General features: G+C 43.2%; 1 protein-coding gene across 10 annotated transcripts in view; it reads right to left on the reverse strand.

Moving 5' to 3' along the window:
- The window catches only part of ABLIM2 (actin binding LIM protein family member 2), a 918,768-nt gene that overhangs the window by 328,874 nt on the left and 574,101 nt on the right, over window positions 1–15,793 (reverse strand). For all 10 annotated transcript variants that reach the window (XM_085642477.1, XM_085642474.1, XM_085642469.1 and 7 more), the window contains one exon: window positions 5,336–5,394. In XM_085642477.1, coding sequence (XP_085498603.1) covers window positions 5,336–5,394 — 59 coding nt within the window. The remainder of the gene's footprint in view (window positions 1–5,335; window positions 5,395–15,793) is intronic.

The following is a 15,793-nucleotide window of genomic DNA, read 5'->3' on the forward strand; positions in this document are numbered from 1 at the left end:
CTTTTCCATTGTAAAGGAGGGAGATATGTGGTATCCTGCTGCTCAGCCAGAATGATTGCGTGAGAGAATGTTGGGATGTGGAATGTTGGAGTGCCTGAGTCAGTTGGTGTATGGGCTGAGCAGCAGGGAAGCTGCTCCTGGTGGGGCTCTCATTATACTCTTATTCTTCTTTTCCATGTAACCTGCTAACTAATAAACCTTCAGGAAAATTACTTGGACTCGTCATCTTTCAGTATACTACACACACCCAAACCCTTAACAGGTTACGCTGAATTTTTCAAACCAGCAATCAAAAACAATCTGTTTGGGAAACCTTCTGGGGGCATCTGAAATATATATCAAGCACTCCCTAAAGTTGTGCTTCACAGAAATAAAAAACACTTCTGACATGGTTCTAGCCAGCATCCTGAAAGGGCTCAAGTGTGTCAAAGGATCACTACCCATATTATTAATCAATGTATACTGTAATCCCCATGGCCAAGGACCCAACGATAAGGTCCCCCAGCTGACATCCTGATAACACCACACACGTCCTTGGAAATTATTATCCTTGGGGATTTTAATATGCACCACCTAGGGGAATGGAATTTCGAAGGTAGCGTCACTGGGAGCACTGGGAGATCTAACATCCTCCTTCAGATGTACCATTTGGAATCAGGGAACTTCCGATCTACATTGTCTGAGCCGGGAATAGTCCACCCACCCACAATAAACCAGACAACTATTGGCTACATCCTATTTAGCTAGCGATTAGGTAAAACCATGCTAAGCTACGAAGTGCTCCCTCAGAGCTAAAGTGATCATGCAGCCCTTTTGCTGAGCCTAAAGATCACAGAGGGACGCCGTCACACTCTCAGCCACCTTGGGCAGTCAAACGGTGGGGAACAACACAGACCCTTGAGGAGAATAAAATGGGTACAGACTACCATCAACAAATTCAACTCATGGAAAGCTACATGTAATGACTGGCCGACCATTAAGCCGGCTATTATAGGCGAATGGGAAAATCTCGCACTAGAACTGGGCACGCTGCTCCGAGGAAACACCCTCCACAGCAAACCAAGCACAACAACCCATACCTTAGTTCCAGTTTTACAGATCAAACTAAGCACGCAGCAACTAAAAATAAAACAAGGGGCACACAAAAAAATAAGAACCAAATTCACTAAAAAGCAGCTGAAAATCAGCAGCAAAGATAAACACGCAGCTCGTCTGGAAACTAAAATGGGAGGTCACTGAGGAGAAATGGATAGAGATCTTTGAAATGCTGGCACTGAACAAGACTCAACAATTTTGGCAATACCTAAACAATCAAATTCATGGATCCTCCAACAAAGGGAACTCGGTGTCAGCGGAGACCTGGGTAGTGCACATGAAGTCATTATACACTAGCGATCAGAAATTCATCTGCATAAATGAACATGCCCCACAGAGCAAATTAGAAAATACTAGAGTCAAGCTCCGCAGGCCCCCCGTGGAACCCATAGCTCCAAGCGAGGCAGTAGTACGTACTGTCTTAAAAAGGATCCAAAAAAATGGAGCCCCAGGCCCCAATGGCCTGCCCGGCTCCCACTTCAGGGAGAATATAAATGTGTGGTCTTCAAACCTTTCAACGCTGTACGTGGAATGCAGGCTTCCGGAGGACATTACAGATTCTTACAGGGGTTCACTGCTGCAACCAATTTTCAAAAAAGGTGCAAACACTGATGCAAAGAACTATCGGATGATCGCATTGCTGGACATCGAGAGAAAGGCCTATGCAAGTACACTCCTGCAGAAAGTAGCAGACTGGATACACACTGAAGGTCTTTTGCCATTCTACCAGACCGGGTTTAGACCAGGGGGCTCAACTGTTGACAACATCACAGTCCTGTCATACTTAGCCCAACAAGCAGTAGCCCGTAGCGCCCCCCCCCCCTGTTTTCACCTGCTTCATTGACTACTCAGCATCCTTTGACGGGGTAGTCTAACATCCGTTGGCGAAAACTAGTGGGGTGGAACATCTGCCCGAAACTACTGCGTGTTATTAGATCACTGTACATGAGAACCTGGGTAAGAATCAAACTCTCCAGGGAGTCTGCCAAGGAAAACAATTGACACATATCGGGCGCTAAAGCAGAGTTGTGTCCTGGCACCTGTACTATTCAATATGTACACTGCCGTCTTGGGCCCGGCACTGCATGGGGCCTCCCTCGCCACTCCAAAATTCGAAACAAAATAATCCACCTGATGCAGTACGCCGATGATCTAGTTCTTCTGGACCACACAAAAATAGGTTTCCAAAAAGCTCTCAGCACTTGTCTGAATACAACACCAAAAGAACGTGCTGGCAGCCAATGCGAGCAAATCTAAATTGTGATCTTCGGCAGCCACCCAAAGAAAAAGCTCACTAAGTGGCACCTGGGTACTTTGAGCCTGGACTGTGTAGAGAATTACAATTATGTAGGTGCTTGGCTAAATGAGACTACCCGTCTGTTGCTCCATCTACAAAAAATGCGGTTGAAATGAAAGATGGGCACTGGTGGCCAAACTTCTACCATCACCCAACTATGGCCAGTAGGCATTCCTGGGAATGCTTGCCGAAGATCTAGAGAAAATACAATGCGCAGCGTACAAAAAAATATTTTGTCTGCCACCTTGTACAAGAAACACATTGATCGGCCTTGAATGTGACCTCATTCAACAAAAATTAGAAGGGTTGGCCACCTTAGTAAAATACTCCTATCTAGCAACTGTGGCCCAAGACAACTCCATGAAGGGTCTCAGAAAAACTATTTTTACAAAACCAAACAATCCTTGGTCTGCCAAAATTTCAACTGCAAAGGAACTGCTGCAACTAGCCATCAAGAATTGGGATTCAAGCATAACTGATTACACAGCCATCAAATTATCAATAAAACAGCAACTGCGCTTCGTTCTCTCACTTTAGACATGGAATTCCTTGCAGTCATGGACTTTCACAAAACCCTAGGTCTTCCACAAATACTACAAAAAACCAAGTCCTAGCTCATGCAGACCCTGGGGAGGCAGCCACTAAATCAGATCTTAGCCGCAAGACTACATCCGCCACCTTTAAAAGAACTACATCCAATCTGGAAAGCACTCACAGACATAACAGAGTGTCGTTTATGCAACAACAAAACATATTGCTATGCTTCCCATCCTTGCGAGAAGTCCGCTGAATCCATTACTTTTCCAACTGGGCACTCGCACAGCAAAGGACGCCATCTGCCAGCTCCACACCCTGGACACAGTGAAGAACATGGCCAATTTGGGCAAATTTATATACCAAATACGCTCACTCCTGAAAGACAAAATGGCACAGACAGAGAGCGACTAACAACCTCATGAGTCTCACCACACAATGAACACCACCCTTTGAGAGCTACTCCTTCTTAGAGCATCCAATATCACTAATGGACAGTATTGATTTTTATGTCTTTATTCTTAATCATAAAGTCAGCACCGGCTGCTTACATATCCTCTCACCGGCATGATGTTAAAGACTGGCTCAGTTTCTAACTTTTATTTTAAATTTGACCATCATCTTGCGCAATATATGTTTTTTTAAATTTGTATATTGTAATGGTTTTAAGTAATCACACAATAAACGTATTTATTCATTCATGCATTCATTCATACACCAGGACCAAACTCACAAACCAGGTGGAGGAGTCCCCATCATCTACAAAACACAAGTGACTGCACTACCTCCACGGGCTCAGACTCATGCAACACCTCCACTTCAAAATACGAATGGACTACAATGCCACCCTTAAGAGAACCCTCACCTACCGCCCCTGGCCCCCCCAACGGAATTCTGCACCCACATTGTAGACTTCATCAGATCAACTAACTACATCCTCCTCCGGGACCACAATTTTGACCTGGAAGACACCAAAGACCCTACCTCCACTGCCCTTCTTAAAAGCCTCAGAAACCTCAGACTCGCATGGTTTGTTCAAGGACCAACTCACACAGCAGGCCACACCCTCAACCCTATTTTCTCTTCCAACAGGGTCACCATCAGCCACACGACCCCACTCACATGTCTGACCACTACATCATACATTTCAAGAAACCCGCCCACCAAGCCACCCCGTCAGAAAAACCCAAAGCACCATCAAGACACTGGAGTTAAATATCTGACGAAAACTGGACCAAGACCCTACAGGAATGCCCACCCAACCACACCGGGAACCTCAATGTAAACACCAAGCTCTTCAATGAATTATTCCCCAACTGCACCAACTATACCGCTCCCACCAGAAACAAGACCTACAAAAACAACAAACGACCCAGCTGCTACACAAACAACCACAGGAACTCCAAGCGCGACTGAAAACAACTTGAGAGAAAATGGAAACCCCACTGCAAGATCCACATACAAAGCCGCCCTCAACATTTACCACCAGCAACTACGAGATGTAAAGAGAAAGGCCCTAACTCTCAGACTCAAAGCCAACTTCAAGAAAGGCAAATAACTCTTCACCATCATCAAGGAGTTCTCCAATCCTGCAGCTGCCAACAATCACATCATCCCATATCACCAAATCTACAACAACCTCTCAAACATTTTTGAACAGAAGATTGCCCAGATCCACAACGCATTCAACCCATAGCATACCGATACGAACTCCCCAGACCAGCCGGACACCTCCTTCATTGCTAAACAGCAGCTAAGTAACTGGAAGCCCCTCTCAAACAAAGAAATCATCATCCTGAAGAAATACCATCCACTCAGGAGCCTCCTCAGACCCATGGCCCCACTTTATATACAAACTTGGAAGAACCATTATCTCCCCTGTGCTCCTCGCTATCAACAACACCTCCAGAAACACCACCACCTTCCCATCTTGCTGGAAAAATGCAAAAGTCATTGTCCTATTGAAGAAACCAACCGCGGACCCCAACACCTTCAGCAGCTACAGACCCATCTCACTCCTGGAGTTGGAATAGTACATTATACTATTCCAAACTCCAGCACACCCCCAACAGCAAGTGGAGGTAAACAATTACATTGTAATGCCCCACAGAGCAAATTAGAAAATACTAGAGTCTATGACTCTATGCCTAGATCCCCTAACAGGTGATTACCCGCTCTCCGCAAATTCACATAACATAACATCCCCAGGGTTTAATATCTGAACCCCCAGGTTTATATATCTGGAGAATCGTTATAACATTTTCATTGGATTTTCACTGCAAAATCTGGAAAGTCAGGGAATTACATGTTCAAGAAGTAGAAATAAAATAAAATAACATTAAATTAAACAGAACAATTGTGTCAAACATTTAAATGTTCAAGAAATAGAAATTTTAAAAATTCACTCACCTTACTTCGCTCTTCTGCTTTGGCTGCCTGCCTACAAGATGGGTGCCAAATGGCAGTTGCTACAATAGAAAAGGAAGAATACCGTAGTTAGTTACCTTTATTTTGCTAACAGTGGGGATGAAATGAGTTAACACGTTCATTTTTGTTTTCCCACAACATAAAGAACATGGGTCATATAACTAAATTTAACTCAAGAGATACAAGAGGAAACCTCTCAAGGTGGAGCCTGGAGGAAGTCATCTTAATTTAGGGCTTATGGGAAGATTTGCAGTGAAATGGGAGAGGAGTGTTAAAAAAGGAAGTGAGTGACTTGCTAGAAATTAGTTAGGATTAGGTGAAGGTATCTCTAGAGTGCACAGGATATAACTACACATCAGGACCACCTCCTTAGAATATTCCTGAACTTGGGAGAAAAACAGCTTTCAAGAATAAGACACTGCCTGATGGATGGAAGAAGACACCTGAAGCACTGGACCCTCCAGGGGGCCTGGCTGGTCAGTGTCTTGAGCATCCCAGGCATGCAGTAGTGACCAGGAGGTACTTTACCAACAATGTGAGAAAAGTGGGACTTCAGAAGGACTGGGATATGGTGCAAGTGGGAAAGAAAACCAGGTTCATCTAGCTGAAAATTGCTTCAGAAGATCTTTGCTGTACAGGTATTCGGCCTTTTGAAGCTCTGTCTATCTACAACTTCCAGCCTTGCCCTGGTGGTGGAGTCTGAGAATCAAAAAAGTAGCACGGTCCAAAGGCAAAATCTTGGGCCTGGGCAAGATGGCAAATCTATCCGAGTAGCACAATGATCTCAGCTGCTATGAAATCCAGTTTTTTCCTGCTCTGAGCTTTTGGTGCAAACAACAACTGCCTAGGCAGGAGCTAGATGAAGACATATCTAAAGGACCCTTGCTAGTTCTAGCATTGGACTTTGTCCTGGCGGTAGACGTTGAGCTCCAAACAGTACACTCCAATGGTACAAGCCCAAATGTAAAAACCTTGGCCAAAGTGACTCACTTGGCATACCCAACCTCCGCTTTATCAAGGTTAGCCCAAATTACATCCAGGTCCCCTTCAAATTTGAACTGAGGGCCAGATTTACAAACATTTTAGTCATGGTTGCACCACTTTTGTGGCGCATCCATGATGCAAAATTCCAGCAAATATTTACAAAGACATGCAAGGGGCGATTTGCGCCCACTTGCGTGGCTTTGTAAAAAAATGTAACGCAATGCAGGCGCTCGCACTGCATTGTGTTAAACTTCATTCTGGGAGGCATGCTATGGATGGAACATGGGAGTTCCCTTACACCCACCCATGGATTTCATGCAATCCAAGATTTACACAGGTTTGGAAACGTGGGATTACATGAAATCGTTACCACTCCCAAGGATTATGTAACGAGGAGAAAATCTTTTTTCCCTCATTATTTCCTCTATATGTGCAATCTGCAGCACACATAGAAAGATGAAAATGCCTGCACAAAAACAACCTTAAAACGCAGGCACCCTTGTAGTGTAGTTTTTCCTCATTGCATTGTTCTCTGTTTTTCTACATTAGTTTGGTACTTTTGAAGTGTTGTTTTCTTGAATTTAAAACTGTTGGTACTGCTTGAACTTAGCACACAATTCTCAGGTGGATGGCCTGCTGCTTGTGCAGCAGCTATGAGAGGGTGAACAAAGATTCACTAAGAACTGTGTTAAAATCTTACCAGGGTGTTTTTATTTAATATAAATGAATGACCCAATTTCTAACAGGAGTGCCATGACAGAATCAGGCAGCTCCACAGAAAATGTCTGAGGCTATGAATAAGCAATATTTTGGGGACAGGTGCAGGAGGAAGAGGCAGCTATGCCCTTTTATGTTGCCAAAAGGCACATCCCATAGATAGTGAACATGGGCGTAGAAGTGGCCAGCTTGTTATGGAGCTGTCCTGTCCCCCTCTGACACTCTTAGGGTGAACTTCATTATTACTGTGCCTGACTCCTGTGTGCATGAAGATGGAGGTGGTTCAACCTCCAATGTATGGGTCACGTCCTGCAGTATCTGCTACTGTTAATCTGAGCTATCAGAGCTCATGCATCAATCCTCTTTGTGCTTCCTGGAGTCAAGCTATCCTGGCTGTTGAAGGCTGAAAGCCCGAAACTGGTCCTAGGATCCTTGTTTCCAGTCCAGGGAGGACCTGGCCTGGCAGTTCGGGCTGGACTTTTCCTATTGGACGCAGGGTCAAGATTGATTTGCACTGAATAATTGAGACATTTGCACATTGCACTTTGCACTGAAGCTTCACTCCCGGGGTCCGCATTGACAGCGCAAGACCGCCATTTTGGGAGGAGGAGGCAGGGTAGCAGGCTAGTCATTCTCCACTTCCCTACTTAAGCAGAAGCTGGAGCAAGCACGCAGACTGATGTCCTCCTGAGGCTTGAGCCGGGAGCGACCAACGTACTGGTATTTCACCTGTTGTTCTTCTAGTCATTTTAATTGATGAACTTGCTCAACACTGCTTTTAAAAACTGAATAATTGTGACATTTGCACATGCACTTTGCACCAAAGCCTCACTCCCGGGGTCTGCATTGGCAGCGTGAGACCGCCATTTTGGGAAGAGGAGGCAGGGTAGTGGGCTTGTCGTTCTCCACTTACCTACTTAAGCAGAAGCTGGCGCGAGCGAGCCGCTGGCATGCTGAAAGCGCCCCTAAGGCAAGCACGTCTGCGCCCGTCCGCGCACGGCCCACGCACAGCGCCAGCCCCCCTGCCCATTTAGATACAAATAACCCTAGGTCTCACTTCTACTCTAGTAGCATGCTGCACAGTTTTAATGGCATCGAGCCTAACTCTAAGTGTACATGTATTCAACCCGGTACTGAATCACCACACGCTCACATAATCTGCCCTGGGTGTAGGACGAAATTACTGGCTCTCATGTTCCAGCAGGCTACAACTACACAAAATACACTTAGAGACAGAAAAGGACACGCAGGAAAAAATGACTGTAAATGTGTCCTTCTCAATGCAAGATCCTTAGTTGAACACAGTATCGACTATGCCTCTTTAATTGAGGAAGAAGAAACCAGCATCGCTTTTATTACTGAGTCATGGATGGACGATGCTTCTGGTCCGGATTTGGTCAAAGCCACACCTCCGGGATACCTTCGCCATACTTTAAAGAGGCCTCTTAAAAAAGGTGGTAGTTTAGCAGTGATATACTAAAAGTCATTAAACGTGTCTTTTATCTGCTCATCTAACGTTGAATGCGAAGTGCTGGATTTTTGCTTTTATCTTTCACACCATCAGACTTTTAGAGTCACCCTCATCTATAGGCCACCGGGCCCTAGAAACCAGTTTATAACACAAGCTGGTAGCTGGTTGGAAAATTAACTAGGTGCTTGCTCATACACTATATTAGGGGATTTCAACTTCCACTTGGAAGCTCATAACGATCCAGATACATCAAGCCTGTTAGACCTAATGAGTAGTGCTGAGTTAAAGCAACTGGTCAAAGGTGCCACACACAAGGCTGTACACACATTAGATGGCATATTCTCTAATAACGCGCAGCTGGTATTCACGCACCTTCTCCCAGTGGTATGGTCGGACCACAAGGCGGTGTTATTTGAGTTGACTCTGCCTGACCGATGTATTAAGAAACCAGTGAATACAAACTAAGCTTTAGCTCAGTATAAGCAGTTGGTTCAAAAAACAAAACAAGAGTTTTTTGCTAATAAAATCAATTCTACAAAGAACTCAACCAAAGAACTATTTAAAACGGTTACTGCATTAGCACATCCAGCCCCCCTCCTATTACAGCTAGCCAAGAACTGTGTGATAAGATAGCAGATTTTTCCTTTAACAAAGTCGAAGCTATTTTCTCTACTTTCACAGGCTCTACAACTAAGACATCCTAGGCCACCGCAGCAGATCCTAAGCTAGAAAAAAGCACCTTGCCACAGTTTTATAAATTTGCCCCAGTTACTGTCTCAGGTATTTTTAAGCTTCTTATGACAGCGAAATCTGGCTCACCATCTGATCCGTGCCCACTCTCTACACTGAAACTAGCACCCGAGCAAGTCTCACAGACTTTGACGGCTATCATTAATGCTATGTTTGCGGAAGGGTATTTCCCCAAAACATGGAAAAGTGCATCCATACTACCCCTGCTAAAAAAAACGAGTCTAGATCCTAAAGACTCCAATAACTTTAGACCCATCTCTAGACTACCCCTCCCTGTGAAAATTACAGAACAAATCATGAACGCCCAAATTAGTCTGTTCTTGAAAGAAGCACAGGTGCTATATTTTGGAAGAACTTACATTCTAAATTACGCAGAAAGGGTTAAACCTCTCTACGAATTAATCAAACCTGATTTCAAAACCAAAAATTGGACACAGGAACACACAGATATCCTGCATTCACTTCAAGCTGACATGTTAGCAAGAAATCACTTACAAACACGTGTAAATACACGCAATTTAGTGATCCGAATAATTTCGGGTCAATGCGGATTCACCTACTTAACTTTTAATGAAGGTGAAAAAATACTAATTGAATACAAATCACATTTGTATACAGAAGCAGAAATGTGCTTCACTTCGACAGAAAAAATTCTGACAGCAGTTCAAACCACTGTAGCGAAAGAAAGAGGTCTAGCTCAGGGGAAACGCATTATTGTCGTGACTCCGGTACCAGCCTTAGAGGCAGTTACAAAAGCGAGCATTCCAAATGAAAAGCTTTACATCCAAGATGGATATAATGGGTTAATTCTCTTGCTGCAACGGATGTTTAATATGTTTTTTAACCTTATTTAAAAACACAAGCATTCCTGCAATATGAACATGAATGTACTCTGCCTATTGAGATTCTCCCTCTTGATCAGTACGAATTTATAATTTATACTGACGGATCAGCACAACCCGCTACGAGATGTAAGCAAGCTTACAGTGCAGCGTGAGCAATCGTTAAAGGTCACATGCGCAATGGTAAATTTCGACCAATGGTCACTAAACCACAATCTCCAGGAGATTGTACAGCTCAGCGAGCTGAACAACAAGCATTCAAATTGGCACTTGAAAATATGTATTGCGAATTCCCCACACTTATAGTGTGCGATTCTTTTTACTGTGTTCAATCATACAATGAATATTTACAGAATTGGCTTCAAAATGGTTTCAAAGATGCAAAAGGTGGCACAATCAAGCATAAAACGCTTTGGGAACAAGTAGTTCAGTTGCAAACGGACTATAAAACACCCACGTGGTAGACACGCTGAGTCATCAACGTGATGGCGTTCACGTTGTAGGGAGTTCATTGGCTGACGAAGCCGTGAAGGGGGCAGTGCAAACGGTTTCTGAACTGCGATCACTCGTTCAAAAACGAGAATAGACAGTGAGATATTGTTGGCTGTCAATGCTTCAAGCAAAGGCAGTGGTGCAGCGCTACCTAAAAAATGTCCACTCAAATACTCGCATATAATTGATGCGAACAACGTTCTGTTTGCTCGAATCCCTGGAGTGGGGGATAGGGTAATTCCAAACATGGAACGTAGATTAGGACTAATCCTAGCAGCACATGAAGGGATAGCCTCTGCCCATGCAGGTGTTTCTACCACAGTATCGTTATTAAAACAGAGAAATTGGTGGCCCGGCATTAGGAAACACACCAAGAACTATGTTTTGGAATGTGAAATATGCCAACAGATGAAAGTCTCTACAGTGAAACGTCCTGCGCAGACACCCCTGTTAATTTCAGATAAACCATTAGATTGTGTTTACCAGGATCACTATGGTTCCTTGCAAAGGGATGGTAACTATAAATATATCATGGTCACAGTGGATTTGTGTTCAAGGTTCCTATGGATGTGGCCTCAGTGCTCGGCTGACGCTCGAACTGTTTTAAAAGATTTGCAAGTCTTTATCGACACATACGCAATTGGCACACTACATTCTGAACAGGGCCCTGCGTTTAGCTCTCAAGCTTACAAAGAAGCCATGGCCAGTTTGGGCGTTGCATTGCGGTACTCCTCTCCATTCCATCCTGAGGGAAATTCCGTTGAGGAAAGGAAAAACCGGGACATAAAGCAGTCTTTAACAGCTAGGATATTAGGTTTGGGTGATGGGTGGGTCAAACATCTTTATGGGGTCCAACGCTCACTAAACAATTTGCCAAGAAGTTCTCTAGGGGGGGGGGGTTACTCCATATGAGGTCCTATTTGGAACAAGAACGTGGGTTCCAGATCTCGAATGTAAAGGCACAGAGGTGGAAAATAAACCATTTGATATCAAAGATCGTTTGGCTGTTTTACAGGGCTTAAATGAACTAAGATCGAAACAAAGCAACGTGTTCCTGAAGCCAACCACCACTGGGGAAAATCCAGCCATCCCAGCAAGGCCTGTCTGGATCCCAAAGCTTGGTGATCTAGTCAAGAGAGAAGATCGCGGCAAGAAGGAATTTGGGCCTTCTTACAGACAACCAGTACCTGTCCTAGCCATCCATGGAACAAGAACAATACTTCTGCCGCCCCTTGCTGGAAAAAAGGAGAAAAGATGTGTGTCAATCGACCTCATCAAACCACACTATGTGGCCAATACTAAGCAGTAGGCCTTGTGGACTCCGACCAAGTAGCAGACACACTCCTCTAGCTACCATTCAAGAGGTTCAAACTGAAAGACTCATCACCATCGAGGAGTCAGCAGTAAGAAATGAAGGACTAAGCAACAATGCTATGGAACTCGTTCCTCTTGAAACCCAAATAACAGTTTGTCCTGATACACCTGTCTACTCCAACATAACCCGTGATCAACTGGTACCAGCGATTTCAACGAATCCTGATACAATTTCAACCATTGACAGAACTACCTCTGGCTATTTCATTAACTTTGATACGTTTTCTGAGGATCCAAGCAAAATGGAAACGATGCCAGCCAAAAGAACTTTCAAAGACCGAGCACAAGACTTTTATCATCTCCTGGGAAAGACTTATCTGGTTTCACCATGGATTGAACTATGGATTATTTCTGGAATACTTTTCTTTCTGCTTTGGCTAGCTTTAGTAATGATTCTGAGCATGCTGAGAAATGGAAGATATAGTCACTTGGACACAGAAAGTAAAAATGTGAACTTACTTTTGAAACCACAAAATCATCCCATCGTGAAGCAAGAGACTTGTCAGCAGTGAACATCACAGCCGTTCCTATACAAGATGGTATAGTTTGGGACAGAACAGATTATGATATATTCGGCCCGTCGGAACTTTTGAAGATTCCACACTTATTTAAGATTTCATTAAGTGACTTTATTACCTCCAGTACCTATTCTGATGATTGGGACTTTGAGATTGTTAATAATATGATGTCTTATCTAGAAAGGTCTGCTACATTCTCTAACCATGAATACTTAGAGGGTTCAATAGACTATGAACAGCTTTATTGTTACAACCACTATGGGCATCATTTCTTGCACAGAACTGCAACGACTAGAAATGTATTTATGTAAAACCAATGGAAACATTGTCCTACACCACCAAGGGGTAGCTCAAAAACGTTTGCAATGAAGTTTCCATATTTTTCAGGGTACAATACATCCAATCCGGAAACGTTTTACTTTAAAAATGTGAACAAAACAGGAACGAAACATCTATTACCTAATACAAAACAGATTTATTCTGCAGCCTTTATTGCCCAACTGTCGAGACAGGGTTTCAACTTTTGGAAAGACACAATTGACACAAAATCTGTTTGGGGTACAAAAGATTGGCAAGTGCAGGGGATAGAAGCTTTGTTTAGAGCCTGCATCATCCCACAGCAAATAATGTTTTTGAATGACACTGTCCAACAAATATCTTGCCTTGGGTTAGCCAAGATCAAAGACATGAATACACTGTCCATACCTACACCTGCAAGTAATAGCACTACACAGGGGGAGGTCGAAGTACATACAATTTTACAAAACAACAGATCAGATCCTGAATGGGAAAAATGGTTGCTCTGGCTCAGAAATCTACACTAGAGGATATGAAACACTTATCTTTACTTATCTATGCTGCTTATAATGAAATATAGAAGGTTACCCAAGCAGATGCCACAGAAAGAATACGAGAAATTGATCGTATTCATTTAGAGAAATCTCTCGCTGTAGTCGACAATGGGTTAATGACTCTGTCATCCAGGATATATTCACTGGGCAGCATTATATACTCTGCTATAGACATTGTGGAACAAGATTTGGTCCTGCTGCGACAAGGCAGTCTCAATTACGTTCTATTCTGTTATTAGGCTGGACGCAAACAAAACTTGCGTGCAGGCTATGTGCCTTGGCCTTTCATCAACACGTCTCTCTGTTTTCAGAATACAATCTCACTGATAAACAGATCGAACTGGCACAAAGGGGAGCAAAGTATACAGTGCTGAGCATTGAAAAACTGGAAAAATTGCCATTTACAGTAGCAGAAAAAACAGCTACCGAATGGATCATTCATGGCAAAATAACTCTGCCTGTTACAACTTTCCATTTTCAGTATTGCCTCAAACAAATGCAAGCAGGCAATTATGAAAGGTTGGGTAAAGAATACATCAAGACATCCTGGGATTTACCTTACACAGACAGATGTTGGAGTGGGGGGCGAGAAGTGTTTCTTAGCAGTACACACTGTGAAAATGCACTGAGCGATTCACTCATATGTCGGGATATTAGTTTACACGGGGCCTGTAGCGGTTCAACTGCAAATTTATCCTGCCACCTGCAAGGTTCACCAGCCGCTGTGATTAATCCAAAGTTTGGCCAACTTTCAAATGGGAGTCATGTTGAATGATCAGATCTGTTGTGGCATGTTGCCAGGTATCCCATATCTATTAACGGTTGGCTCCAGGGTCACTTGCTGTATGCAAGTTTTGTTCCCCAAAATAGACACAGTCAGAGAGTCGCCTTTATGGCCTTCACTGAACATCTCTTCTATACGAATTTATACTTTAAGCAGAATGAAAGCCATTCTTTTACAACAGACCGTGCCTTAGACCTCGGCCGAAGAAACCTATGATCTACAAATTGCAAAGATTTCGGCTGAGATACAGGCTCTGTCACGTACAAACTGCCCTACACATTTCACAGAAATGTTGGGAAGCATCTTAAACATGTCTGATACGAGTGGTATTGTGCATGTATTTGAGACCATATGTTCAGGACTGTTAACACCTTTTCAAGCAGTCCTCGGAATCATTCCAAACTTCGTGCACTCGGTGTTTGGTAGTCGGCGGCTAATTCTAGAACTCGTTGCAGGAATCCTGATTTTATTCCTACTACTACGCTATGGCAAGCCAATCCACCAGCGTCACTCCCAGCACCTTGGAGAAAGCTCTCCTGGAAAGGAAGTGTCTTGAGCGCATAGTACAACCTTTTGGGCGTACCTCGTCTATGAGAATTAAATACCACATGCTTTCTGTCATTCAGACCAATCTGGCAAGATTGCATCTTACCTGTTCTATGATGTCTGCTTTGCGGTGAAGAATGCGTGCTAGACATCTGTCTAACACTCCATCAGTCGTGCCAACGGATATCGATACTCTTCTGGACCCGATAACGGCCCATGCTCTGTGTCCCCAGAGGCTACCAATCCTGATGACGGCATTCGTTGAGATCTCACAGACGCAACATGCTACTGCTGAGATACGAGATGGATCAACGGGCACACAGGTAACATCGGAAGGCAACATTGCTACTGGCGATGCTTCACATCTATGTGCAGTTAATCTTCTAAACGAGGTATTCCAACTATCACCGACATCGGCAGACGATCTTTTGTCTACAGGAATAGAGGATTTCATGTTTTCACCAGCCCCTTACACGGACTTTTGATTCAGCTCACAGTGTACCGGGAAAGCTACGAATTTGGCCTTCACTTTTCAAAACAATGTCAAAACCTTGGAACTTTTTCATACAATTTATTTTTTGTTCTAAATTTGAATTTATTACTTTAACCATATTACTTTTGGCAAAGTAATATGGTTAAAGTAGAATTATTCATAAAGAACAGACTTCTTTGAACACTCCAGGGACACATTGTCACCTTTATTCACCACAATTTAATTTATGTACCATGACATAAAATGGCTGTGACCTTTTCTTCTGTAATCGTGAACCATTTCATCATATGGGTATATATTTCTGTTCATTCACTTAGCATTCACTATAAACATATGCTTAGAATGAAACATTGTTTTATTATGTACAGTATCCTTTGTATTTCATGTCTAGCATGAACGTTTTTTTACCATAAACTTCTTTTATTATGCTTTTACAAATGTTTTTAGCAAACATGCAGTACTCCGTTTTAAATGTTTAGCATTTCATGTTTAGCATTTAGTATTATCGTTCATTCGAAAGTGGAGTGGGTGTTGTGTTTCGATTTAGATGTCCGTACATAGGTTTTCCTAAATAATGTCCTTATATAGGCACAATTTGCATTGCCCTTATTTAGGCAT

The sequence above is a fragment of the Triturus cristatus genome, chromosome 2_2 (assembly GCF_964204655.1).
Source record: "Triturus cristatus chromosome 2_2, aTriCri1.1, whole genome shotgun sequence".
NCBI lineage: Eukaryota > Metazoa > Chordata > Amphibia > Caudata > Salamandridae > Triturus > Triturus cristatus.